Source organism: Primulina tabacum, chromosome 13, assembly GCF_025594145.1.
Source record: "Primulina tabacum isolate GXHZ01 chromosome 13, ASM2559414v2, whole genome shotgun sequence".
Classification (NCBI taxonomy): Eukaryota; Viridiplantae; Streptophyta; class Magnoliopsida; order Lamiales; family Gesneriaceae; genus Primulina; species Primulina tabacum.
The window spans coordinates 38,568,941-38,581,916 of record NC_134562.1 but is presented as its reverse complement, the minus strand read 5'-3'; the positions used below and the strand labels follow the sequence as shown (position 1 = coordinate 38,581,916).

Below are 12,976 nucleotides of genomic sequence, written 5' to 3'. Positions count from 1 at the left end.
ATATTATTAATACCCATATTAATTATTAATCAATAAATAATATTTGTGTGATAATGAGTAATTAATATTTTTGTTTAAGTCCTGACTCTTTATTCTCGTTATGTTGGTTGTACGTGTATTTGCCTCCCGTGTTTCCCCAGCACCTCATACATAAATTCGTTTTGTTCCTTGGCTGCATGTGGCTTCTTCTTCTTTGCCGTCACTCCACCCCGTTTCACGCTTGCCTTTTGTTGCCAGTCATGGCCCGTGGTCGAAAGCCTAGACCGACTTCTGCTTTCGTCTCCAGGCATTGCTCTCGTTTACTTTGTTTCATTCATTTTTATGGCTTCCCGTTGTTTTCGATTTTTAGAACCAGCAGTTGGTGTGTTACTTTCTCCCATTCTCTTGCTCGCATCTTCCTTGGTGTTGTACTGGTTTTTATTCTTTAGTTCTTCCTTACTCATTCCCTCGTGTTTTTGCAGTGAAATGTTGGACAGTTCGTCGAGTTGCGAGAACACACTTTCTACTACGACTGGTTAGCTTCTGTAATTATAGTTCTTAAAATTCGAAATGGATTCATGGGTTTTACAAATGCTTTCATCTCTGTTATCTGCAAATCACAGGTTGTGCAATTGGTAGTTCGTCTATTGGTCGGGGATGCTTAAGCCATTGTATGTTTTGTTTTCGTATTCTTGGTATTGGTTGATTTCCTTGTTTTTTCAGATGAAGGCTGCTTTTCTGGAATCCCTCCTTGTATATTTTATCACTTTTTTGTTTTCCTCAAGTTACCGAGCAGGACATCGATCACTTGCAGAATTTTCCCGTGGTTCCAAAATGTCGCTATTGTGGAGCATGGAGGTTTCCACATGAATCCCCTACATTTTGTTGTGGTTCTGGCAAAATTCAGCTCACTTCCCCTATTATCCCGTCGCGTCTTCGTGATTTATTTACTGATATATCGTGTCCTTCAGCTATTTCGTTTCGCCGAAAAATTCGGTTGTATAATAGTTTGTTTTCATTCACATCATTCGTAGTTCGCCTTGATAAAGATCTTGCGTCTCTTAATCGTGGAGCGTATACATTTCGTGTATCGGGACAGGTGTTTCATTCTTTGCCACCTCTTGTGCCCAGCGATGATGGTCCTAAATATTTCCAACTTTATTTTTGGGACAGTGACAATGAGCTGCGTAATATAATATCTGTTGTTGGTGAAGAAGCCGTCAATGAATCTACCATGGCTTTGTTGATGGATATATTAAAAGTGAATCCCTATGCTCAGCTCCTAAAGAGGATTAACCAATATCCTTCTGTAAAGAATCTGAGGTTGCATATTTGCAAAGATGTATCTATCGATCATAGGCGTTATAATAGCCCATCCGCCGATCAGGTTGCTGCTATATGGGTGGAGGATAATGACAATGCTAATATTCCTTATGACCGAGATATTGTTGTTCACGCATATGATGGACATATGCATATGATAAAACCTTACTTTGGCTGCTATGATCCACTACAATATCCGTTGTTTTTCCCCTATGGTGATGTTGGTTGGCAACAACACATTTTGAAATCTGGAATTGATCATAGTCCTGCTTCTTTTGGCAATAACTTGGCATCTACTTCTGGATTTCCTTCTCTTCCTCAGTATGTTGGCGGTGAAAGCCGAGGTGAGTTTATGAGAAATTTAATATAAAGTAGAAAATATTTAAAATTACGTCATTATATGGTGTAGTTGATAATTATTATAAATCAAATTTTCAATTGTGCTTTTTAAACAACTGAAATTGAATAATTACTTTAACAAATTACATCTGCATATTAACGTGTAAATTAATTTACTTATGTCATAATGTGAATAATTACCTCCGCAAATTTTATTCTAATAAAATACTTCAGCATATCAATTTGTTTCCCAATATTTGTTCTTTGAACAATGGAGTTACCCTTAAATTTTTTAGGTATATAGAATGCAACTAAAATTTCAATTTTTTAAAATATGACCAACATTTAAAATTACATAGAAAAACCAATCCTTTAATATATTTGAAAAAACGAGAAGAAATTAGTTGGCCATTAGTTAGACAAACAAGTAGGTGTATTGCGAAACAATTATATTATTAAAATAAAATATAATATGACATATTAATAGAGATATTAGCAAAATAGAAAGATCAGCATGGAGTATTTCTATCATTTTCAAGATTGAAATATATGTGAAGTAATCTAGGATGCAAAATAGGTAGCCCTGTATTTTTATATAATTTCCAAGATTAAAATATATTATCATGACATAAAAGACAATTATAAGTTCCCTATTTCAGCCAACAATTTTTTACAGTATAAATTTAGCCCAAAAGAAATATAAATGAGTTGCCCAACACCGAGGTAAAAAACTGAGCTCGTCCTTGATAAATTAAGTTATTTACATATTTGCTTATACTAATTGAATATGTTGTTCAACGATTGATATCTTCTCTCTTTTTCCAAAAATACTTTCATTTTGCAATTTTAATATGTGTTCTTTTGATTGTAGCGATTATTCGTGGCAAAAACGATCGAATGGTGTCATGCAGGGAGTATTATTGCTATTGGATACAAATCAGAGATAATGATTCATCTATTCTGTTATATGGTGGTAGACTGTTGCAACAATATATTGTTGATATGTACATTAAATTGGAGACAACTCGCCTCGACTACTACAGACGAAATCAAACAGAAATCAGATCAGAGATGTATCAAGGGATAGTCGACAGCGTTGTTGGTGGAGAGACCCGCGGTAGCGAGATTGGTCACCGTATTGTTCTCCCTACATCGTTTATTGGAGGCCCAAGAGATATGCGCAAAAGATATCTTGATGCTATTGCCTTGGTCAAAGCGTTTGGGAAACCAGACTTGTTTCTTACGATTACTTGCAATCCCGAATGGAAAGAAATTAAAGAAAATCTATTTGATGGTCAAGTTGCCCATGATCGGCCGGATCTTGTTTCGCGAGTTTTTCGTTCGAAGTTGATTGATCTAAAAGACCAAGTCCTCAAAAAATGTATATTCGGCCGCGTTGCTGCATATGTTTATGTTATTGAATTCCAGAAACGAGGTCTGCCACATTGCCACATGCTTCTTATCTTATCCACTGATTCCAAGATTAGTTCGCCTGAAATGTTTGATTCATATGTTGTTGCTGAGATTCCGGATGAGAATCGTTTCCCAAAGCTCTTTCATTTGGTGACGAGGCATATGATGCATGGCCCGTGTGGCTTGCTGGACAAAAAATGTCCTTGTATGATAAATGGAAAATGCAAAAGCCATTATCCTCGTCCTTTTTCAGATCAATCAATGCAAGGGAGAGATGGGTATCCAATATACCGAAGAAGAAACGATAGAAGAATTGTTGAAGTCCGCCGTCGCGCATTGAATTCACAGTGGGTTGTTCCATATAATCCATTTTTGTTGTATAGGTATGACTGTCATATAAACGTTGAGATTTGTTCCGGACTCACAGCTGTTAAATACCTTTACAAGTATATATATAAAGGTCATGACAAGATATATGTTAATATTTCATCGCACAATTCTGGAACATACATTGACGAGATCAAGGCGTATCAAGATGCTCGGTGGGTCTCGGCTCCAGAGGCGATTTGGAGAATTTACGAGTTTGATTTGAATGAAATATCTCCGCCGGTCATAAATTTACCCCTTCACTTACCTAACAAACAATGTGTTACTTTCTGGAACAATCAAGATTTACAGACAGTGTTGGAATCTGACAAAATTGGCAAAACTATGTTGACCGAGTATTTTGAAACATGCTGCCGTGATGTGGAGGCAAGAAAATATTTGTATTCAGAATTTCTGCAGCATTATGTCTGGGATAGAAAAACAAAGGCTTGGAATGAAAGAAGGCAGAGACAAGTTATCGGCCGTGTTAATTCTGCAAATCCAATTGAAGGAGAAAGGTATTATTTGCGTGTATTGTTGCTTAATATTCGTGGGCCAATTTCATATGATGATTTGCTCACAGTTGGTGAGCGAAAGTGTTTTTCCTTCAAGGAAGCAGCACAATGTAGACGATTATTGGAATCTGACAATACTAATTTCGAGTGTTTAAATGAGGCTATAAGCTTTCATATGCCATATGCCTTGCGTCGATTGTTTGCGACAATTTTAGTGTATTGTGAGCCATCTGATGTTAGGAGCTTGTGGGATAAATTTTACAATCATTTATCTGAAGACTTCACAAGACATGGTACCGCTGGTGATGTAGAGGTGTTGAGTGAGACACTTGTATCTGTGAATTCTTTTCTTGAGAGTATGGGCAAGGATATTTGTATGTATGATTTGCCTAGAATCACAACCATACCGGAATGCTCCGCACTGAAATGCTCTAGAGAAATTCTAGACGAATTATCAATTAGTGTTTCATCAGACGATTTGGTTGGGCCCCTGCAACTTAATGCTGGTCAGCATATGGCTTATGATTTGATTATGGAGCATCTAGATAACAATAGGAGTGGTGTATTCTTTATCAGTGGTCCCGGTGGTACTGGGAAAACATTTTTATATCGTGCTCTTCTTTCAACAGTTCGCTCACGGTCCATGATCGTTCTAGCAACAGCAACGTCAGGTGTTTCCGCATCTATTCTACCAGGTGGCCGGACAGCGCATTCGCAGTTTAAAATTCCCATCGAACTACATGAGAACAGCTTTTGTGCTATTTCAAAGCAGAGTTGTTACGCCAGGCAAAACTTATTATATGGGACGAGGCTCCTATGTGTAAAAGATTTGCCATCGAGGCGGTTGATCGTACTTTACAAGATCTTGTTGGGAATAACGAAGCTTTTGGTGGAAAAGTAGTTGTTTTAGGAGGTGATTTCATGCAAGTCTTGCCTGTTATTCCAAAAGCAACTGTTCGAGAAACCATCGATGGGAGCTTGATTAAATCGTACTTGTACCAATCGTTGCAGATAATAACATTGACCGAAAACATGCGTGCAAGGAGTGATCCTCAATTCTGCGAGTTTTTGTTGCGCATAGGTAAAGGTGTTGAACCAGTAGACGAAAATGTGAATATTCGTCTTCCAAGCGAGATGCTGATTAATTTTAGTACCGAATCTCCCGAGTTGTCCGAGCAAAGATTGATTGATTACGTTTATTCAGAACTTGCTGTTAGTTATTCCTCGGCTTCATATTTGACAGAGCGAGCCATTCTTGCAACAAAGAATACTCATGTTGACAAGTTAAATGACAAAATAATTTCATTGTTTCCTGGAGTTGCAAAAACTTTTCTAAGTTTTGATGATGCTACTGACGATACGCAAAATTTTTACCCGGTTGAGTTTTTGAATAGCTTAACACCCAACGGCTTACCTCCTCATACTTTGATGTTGAAAAAAAACTGTCCTATCATGCTCCTTCGAAATCTAGATCCATCTAATGGTGTGTGTAATGGCACAAGAATGGTCTGTAGAGACTTCAAAGACAATGTGATACAAGCAGAGATAACGATTGGTCATCATGCCAGAAAGATGGTATTAATACCTCGAATACCTTTGTCTCCGGCCGAGAACGAAGGATATCCATTTCAATTTAGACGAAAGCAATTCCCAATCCGGCTGGGTTTTGCCATGACCATTAACAAGTCTCAAGGCCAAACTATTCCAATTGTTGGTGTATATTTGTCCGAACCTGTTTTCTCACATGATCAGTTATATGTTGCGCTGTCAAGAGGTGTTTCTATGAAATTTACAAAAGTATTGGTTAAACCAGATGCTAACAACGGAGATGATGGCACACTAACAAGAAACGTCGTATACAAAGAAGTACTTGCTGGCCTTGTTTGAACTTGAAATCAACTTTATTTGATGTCGTTAAACTGCAGATTCCAGTAAATTCCGATGGTATAATCTTTTCTCCAAACCTTTTCTTTATAAAAATAAAATAAAATAAAGCACCTTTTGTTTTTGTTTACTCCATTATTTTCTTATGTGGTTGTTTCGCCTCAAACAATTAAGTTTTCCATTATCACCTAATGTTTATTATAGTTTATTAATATATTTTACTTCCCAGTTATCTTGTTTGTTCACTATGAATAATTACATTGAATTCGGTGATATATAATCTATTTATATTTTCAAACAAACTAGAAAATAATCAATCAAACGTTGGCTGATGTTTATTCATACGACTTTGAAAAGCACTATTTTTACTCAATTCTCCAAAATAATTAAGAATTCAAATATCAAATGGCTATTAAAACACATTTGTTTAATAAATAATTCGCCCAATAAAAAAATATTAACAAATAAATTCATAGGTGAACAATCAAAGATAAAACTTCTGATCGAAATGACGACAAATCTTTCAGTTTTATTCATCAAAAATGATTTTCCGGCGTTGGTTGAATCAAGATATACATGACTTGTGCTTACAAAATTCTACAATTTCTATTATTCAATATTTTCTCCAAAGTTATTATCAAATTTTACAATTAAGTACTCAACTCTTTCCTTTTGGCTGTGCACTTGTTTTTTTTTTCAAAAAAAATACAAATTACCAAAATAAATCAAGGCTAAAAAAACAGTTTCTAAATAAAAATAATCAAACATTGAACCATAAAATATTTGAGATATGCATTTCAATTTCACCCAAATACGGAAAAAACTTATGAGCTTTGACGAACAAATTTCACATGTTAGATTTTTAATTTGACCTACCATACATAAATATATAAATATATAAATATATAAATATAAATATATATATATATATATATATATATATATATATATATATATATTATATTTAATCGCAAAGAGAACAAAACCAATACATGAATACTACGATGAATCGGTTAATTCATTTTGACGAATAACGATATAACTTGACCCATTCATTATAAAGTGCATAAATCTGTCATGGGAAAAAAATAGCATTACAAGAATCAAGCGTTTGAATAATCATTATCTCGTAAATCATAACATCATTATTATATTTTTTTTAGATAAAATATTATATTTTATATAAACATATTATCAATTAAATTTAAGTGAACAATATCATATTTATATTCAAAAAAAATTCCATATGTGAATGTAATATTGTTATATTCATACGATATTAGATTAAAAATACCAAATACATAAAATAAAAAACTGACGAAAAAATATATATGTATATCCTGGTAAGTCTTTTCCTCTACTCTCAACATACATGTATTTGTAAACCTTCTCAATTATCATTTACACCGATATAAATAATTCAATACAATGGAGTCTTTTTCCCGTACGTTATATGAATATACATAATTTATACATTGTACATTAAATAGAAAGAGTAAATACACATAATGCTTTTAATCACACAATCAATTACGGAGAATGTGAAAAGTGGCAACTTTTGGAGTGGTTCAGTTAAGTTATAAATTACACATTCCACACCTCAAGAAACCAAAAGTTTTCCATAGCATCTGCACGTGGTTTCACATATCACCTACATATTATTATTTGCTTATCTAAATTACAACAATAAGATGGAAAAAGTTAAGCACACGTCACTCAAAGAACTCAAGCTAAACAACAGTGCAATTGCTGTTAAGGTTCTTATTCTTCGACAAGGATCCGAAATCACAACCAAACAAGGAAAGGTGATCCGAAAAATGATTCTCGTCGATGAAGAGGTTCATACTTTGATTTGCTACTGTTGCTTTACAATTTCACATTTTCACTTGTGATTTACATTGGTTTTTCCTCATTGTGTTACGTTATGTCTCATTCTGAATTATCTCATTATACTCTAACAGTAATCTGCATAATATTTATTTACTTCACTCTACGGTATTTTTGTAGGGGACATTTATTCATAGGCTGATATTCTCGAATGTTATAAAGCAATTTCAAGGAATAATGGAGACAGATAAATCTTATATTATCTATAATGCGTTTGTTAAGGTCATCAACTCGAATTACGAAAATGTTCACTCAAGTTTTGAACTCTTATTCCAACGAGGTACCGTCGTTACAGAGCTACCAGAAAAACTAGCAATACAGCAACTGCACTTGGCTTTCAGGCGATTTACTGAAATAACACCTCAACTAAGCGATAAAGAAAATCAACGTAAGCAATTATACGTATATTATTCTTACTTTTCATAGCTTTAAAATAATTTATCCTTGTGAAAATCACCTTTTGCCTACAGATGTAATAGGTGTGCTGAAAAAGGTCAAGCAACTGATTGTTTTTACAAAACCAGAAGGTATCATGGTATACAAAAGAGACATTGTTTTATTGGATACGACGTAAGCACAATTATATTATTTGTGTATGTAAAAACCTTTTGCGGTCAAGCTAAGTATGTTTTCAATGCTAGGCTAACATCCATTAATATTAATCTATGGGACGACCTTGCTTTGAATGAGGCACAAATGATGAAGCATATGGAATCGAAGAACCCAATAATCATTTTTACCAACCTGAGGATGCAAGAATACAACAGTAAAATTCATTATGTTAATTGTTTATTTGTTTGTTATGAACAAACCCAATCAATTTTCCCATCTAATATCAAACAGGAGTATATCAGTTGAAATCAATACAAACTACATCTGTTTTTTTCAACCCTCCATGCACCCAGACAGATGCTGCAAACTCATGGTAAATTACAACTTCTCTATATCAACTATCATGGATCTGATAACTCATCAAAAAAAAATAAATTTCTTCTCATTTTAACAGTTTCAAATTTGGCGTTTAAATCTCCGCATTAACATTAATATATGTGTCAAAAGATATTAATCATCATTTTTGTCTATCACCAATAATTATGAATTTAATTTCCTCGTATATTCAGACTACTCCATCTCTTTTTTCTAAAAAAATCTATTACTTGTTTTCAAACAAATATTAATCAACAGGTTGGACGTAGAAGAGAGGCGAGAAAAACTATTTACTATTTGGATGAAGAAAATGTTTGTTGACTCTAAGTGTGTAACAATTGACGAAGTGATTAAAAAGGAGGCAACTTTAATAGAGGTTTGAATATTTATTTCTACACGTCTTATTGAATTTAGTCTGCTTATTCCAGTTGTAGAGAACTCATATTTATTAATCGGTGTTAATGATCATCCTTAAATAAAACAAAAAACATTACAATTTCAAATTATCATTAATGATCGAACTTTTTTTCAAATATAGAATGCATATTACTATTTGCAAGGAACTATCAAGGAGATTGAGAATGGTCTTTACCATACTACGAAGCTTGTGATCATTGTCTCAAAGCGGGTACAAAAATGTCAAGTGGCCTTGCGTGTCTAAATTGCTTAAAATTACAAGTCCAGATAGTTCCCGGGTAATACTATGTATTCAAATTTTTACATCTGCCATATATTTATTTATCTAACATTGATATTGAACACTACAAATTCAATCTTCCAGGTATAGATTATCATTTTTGTTGGATGATGGAACAAATATTGCTAGGATACAATCTTTGAAGAAGTTGTTGAGGCATTAATTGGATATCCTGTTGAAGACTACATAAAGATTCATAATCAAGTAAAAACAAAATATTACAATTTATTTCATATAGGTAATAATTCTTATCATCACAATAAATCTAAACATTTTTGTTTCTTATTGCCTTCAGCTTGCCCCTGATACCACAATTACAAATCTCGTTGATGCATTGCTGAATGAAAACTACAAAGTCTTGTTTAAATTAAATCACTTCATCGACAAACGTGGTCCTATATGTTCTATAGAAGCTGAAGGTGTTGACAAAATCGATGACACTTTGAACAGAGAAAGGAAGATCAACAAACGGAAATTGACGAAAAAAAGTAAGCAAGAATCTCGATCTATCATCATAGAAGACAAGAAGGGAACAAATGCATCATCAATAAAACTCGCCCAAACCACCAAAGGAAATAAGAAGCAAATAGAGATCAACGACGATGAACCATTGAGAGATTATACAAAAAAGATAAGATCGCAAGCTACGTCAAATTCAGGGGATTTGCTAGGAAAATTTCAAATCAAACAAGAAAAATAGGAAAAATAACTTTTGGAGCATTACATATGTATGTATGCAAATTATATGGAGGATACCAATCAAGCCATTTGCAAATTATATTGAGCATATCAATCAAGCCATTTATAAGAGCCTCTTTCAACTTTTGTTGCTTAAAAAAACATAATTGCTCATAATCCAACGTTCCTAATATATTACATGAAATTTCATTATCATTAAAAAAAAAGTTAATATTACTCAAACTCGAAAAATACACATAGTTGTGTATACTCCTTTCAAATAAATCACCGACAATTACATTTCACGTGCAACGCACGTGCACCATCCTACTATATATATATATATATATATATATATATATAACACAACATTATTAATTTTTTTTACAGTTGATGTGGGTGGACTCACTTTGACCAACGTGGATGGATGCATGTGATGTCACATGGGATCTAAGACTGCAAAGTTTAACTTTGTATTTAATCCCACCGCCCCTCTTCCCTGTACCCACCCACCACCTACCTTGCCAGAAATTTTTTCATGAAATTATTATTATTTTGAGTTTTTATTTTGGTTTTTTTAATAATTGAAATCTTATTTTAAAGATTGGGATATTATATCAAATTTATAAACTTTTTAAAGTGTGTGTATGTTTGCTGTCCTGAATGCTTATCTTCAGGCCTTCGTCTCCTTTGGTATGTAAGTCAACATAATTCATATTTATAAATCCAAAATTACGATTTTGAACATATTTTTTATAGTTCCCAGCTTGCACCACAAAAAATATATATTTCTTGAATTGTAAAATTGCTGTCGGGTCGATTAGATTTACCAAGGCATGATATGATTATCTGTGTATCTGCAAAATTGTAGCAGCATAAAGGTGTCACAAGTTTGGGAGACAGGGCTTTTTAATATAGTATCTTCACATAATCTCTCTCTCCGAGGGGCACTTGGCTCGTTGTCGCGTGTGGGTTTAAAGTTCACCACTGACTAAATTCCACCACTAAATAATTACTCTGAAACTGGCAACTTAACATCTCGCCTTCATTAAAAAAATAAAAGTTAAAAATTTCAAATATTTGTTGGTCCGAATTAGAAACAGTTCTATGTTTTTGAAATAAAAAAAGAGCGTATTTTAATTTCAGGGTTCGATAGTAATAATTCCGAAGTAGGGGGTGTGATACCAGTGCAAGTCTATATAAACAAGAGGTCCTGCCCTGCATATGAATAAACACCAAGTGGCAACTGATGTTCTTTTTATTCCAAGTAAGAAAAATGACTTCAAAAGCTGTGCTGCTTGCGCTGGCCTGCTTTCTTCTGATCGACACAAGGGTATGAACTTATGTGTCTCTGTATGGATCTAAATAATATAAGATGGACACAATAAGTAACTATCTTTCTGATAAATGTGTTTTTTTCTCAACCTCTGCTACGCATCTTTCGGTTTTACAGGTTTCATCGAAATGGGATGAAGAAATCCTTCTCGAGGCATGTTTTTGGTCTTGCTAGTGACCTTACAAATTACGGTCTTTCTTCCACACAACTTAGCACGAGCTTCCACTAGTACAAAATAAAACACTGAATATTTGTTACTCCTTCTGATACAGATGAGTCCAATCTATAATAGCTCACCACCACCGCCTCCTCCTTCGGTGACCAAGGCACCTTTGGCACCGCCGCGTCCTTCTCCGGTCGCCAAGACACCTCCAACACCACCTCCACAAGTCAAGGAACCAACTCCTCCTCCTCCAGTGGCCAAAACACCGCCCCCTCCGGTTGCTAAGGCACCAACCCCTCCTCCTCCTTATGCCAAACCACCAAGAACAAGAGAAGGTAGGCTCTAAGCATTAATTGCTGCGTGCTTTCAGCTTTCAAATAAGTTCGAGTCTTGTGCATCCAATATCTGATGGTACGGTTTGTATACGTTGAGCAGAGTGCAACCCACCATGCGTGGTGAGGTGCAAGAATCATTCTCGGAAGAATGTTTGCATGAGGGCTTGCTTGACATGCTGCGAAAGATGCAAATGTGTTCCACCGGGACAACATGGCAACAAAGAGAAGTGTGGCAAATGTTACACAAACATGACAACTCGAGGTGGAAAGCTTAAATGCCCCTGAGATAATAAATTAATCAAATCGAATATGAAAGCTTGGTTTAGTTTTGATGTGTACTAAAAGGAGAGCGGACACCATCAATAAGGATATATTTACCGCCGTATAAATATTTAATCGGTTGTATTTTAGTCTAGTCAAGCTCCAAATTCCATCAACTTGAGAAATCAGGTGAAAGAACTGCTTTCCTACTAAGCGGTTCAAGCCTGCCTATCATCACATGATTCAAAAGACTCACAGGTTACAGATGATATCGGAATCAATTCCTAGCCATCACATTCTAGCTATAAAATTGAAGCATATATGTCCACATCAATGGCTGCCGGTAGACATTGATACACACACGTTGATTTCATGATAAGTAATAGCTTGAATGTAAAGACCGAGCAAAACATTGACTTAATCAGATGGTTTGGTATATAGGTAACATATATATATCTTTCAGAAAACATCTCAAGCTCATGTAATATTTAAAAATCACATCCAATCCAATTAAATACCTACATATCATTTCAATTTCTAAAAAAACCAAAAATAAAAAATTGATATAAAAGCCGAGGCCCAAGTTGCAAGCTGTTCGTTTGTATTCTCCCGCGTACGAAAAGTTGGATTTCTTCCCCAAGTCGCCCCATTCTATATAAAGCCATATGCTGCATTTACACACAGCAGCAAATAATCGATCAAGATGGGAGTTGGGGTACAGAAGCTTTTCCGGATTTAGGAAGCCATTGCCAACCAGGGCCGTACCTCCTGTGTCAGGGTCCGGTTCTCACATAAGCCCAAAAAAAAAAATCTTGGTTTCATGTTGTTAGACATGCACCTAAATAGTATGTGTATTGGATATTTTTTTAAAAA

At 34.7% G+C, this 12,976-nt stretch overlaps 2 protein-coding genes across 2 annotated transcripts; both read left to right on the top strand.

The window, feature by feature from the left end:
- The first annotated feature begins 239 nt into the window (after positions 1-239).
- On the top strand, positions 240-1,905 carry LOC142522122 (uncharacterized). The gene is made up of 4 exons (XM_075625275.1): positions 240-361; positions 462-514; positions 603-650; positions 765-1,905. Exons 1-4 carry the CDS (start codon positions 240-242, stop codon positions 1,670-1,672), a joined length of 1,131 nt encoding a protein of 376 aa, XP_075481390.1. The 3' UTR covers positions 1,673-1,905.
- Positions 1,906-2,538: 633 nt separating this feature from the next.
- Positions 2,539-5,822, top strand: LOC142522121 (uncharacterized). The gene is made up of 2 exons (XM_075625274.1): positions 2,539-4,606; positions 4,708-5,822. The coding sequence occupies exons 1-2, from the start codon at positions 2,539-2,541 to the stop codon at positions 5,820-5,822; spliced, it is 3,183 nt and encodes a 1,060-aa protein (XP_075481389.1).
- The last annotated feature ends 7,154 nt before the right edge of the window (positions 5,823-12,976 follow it).

Excerpts from the sequence above, each read along its gene's own strand:
- LOC142522122 (XM_075625275.1), top strand. The coding sequence starts at position 240 with ATGGCCCGTGGTCGAAAGCCTAGACCGACTTCTGCTTTCGTCTCCAGG. Across the intron at positions 362-461 it reads ATTTTTAGAACCAGCAGTTG|TGAAATGTTGGACAGTTCGT; the intron begins GTGTGTTACTTT and ends GTGTTTTTGCAG. Across the intron at positions 651-764 it reads TCGGGGATGCTTAAGCCATT|TTACCGAGCAGGACATCGAT; the intron begins GTATGTTTTGTT and ends GTTTTCCTCAAG.
- LOC142522121 (XM_075625274.1), top strand. The coding sequence starts at position 2,539 with ATGGTGTCATGCAGGGAGTATTATTGCTATTGGATACAAATCAGAGAT. Across the intron at positions 4,607-4,707 it reads TCTAGCAACAGCAACGTCAG|AGTTGTTACGCCAGGCAAAA; the intron begins GTGTTTCCGCAT and ends ATTTCAAAGCAG.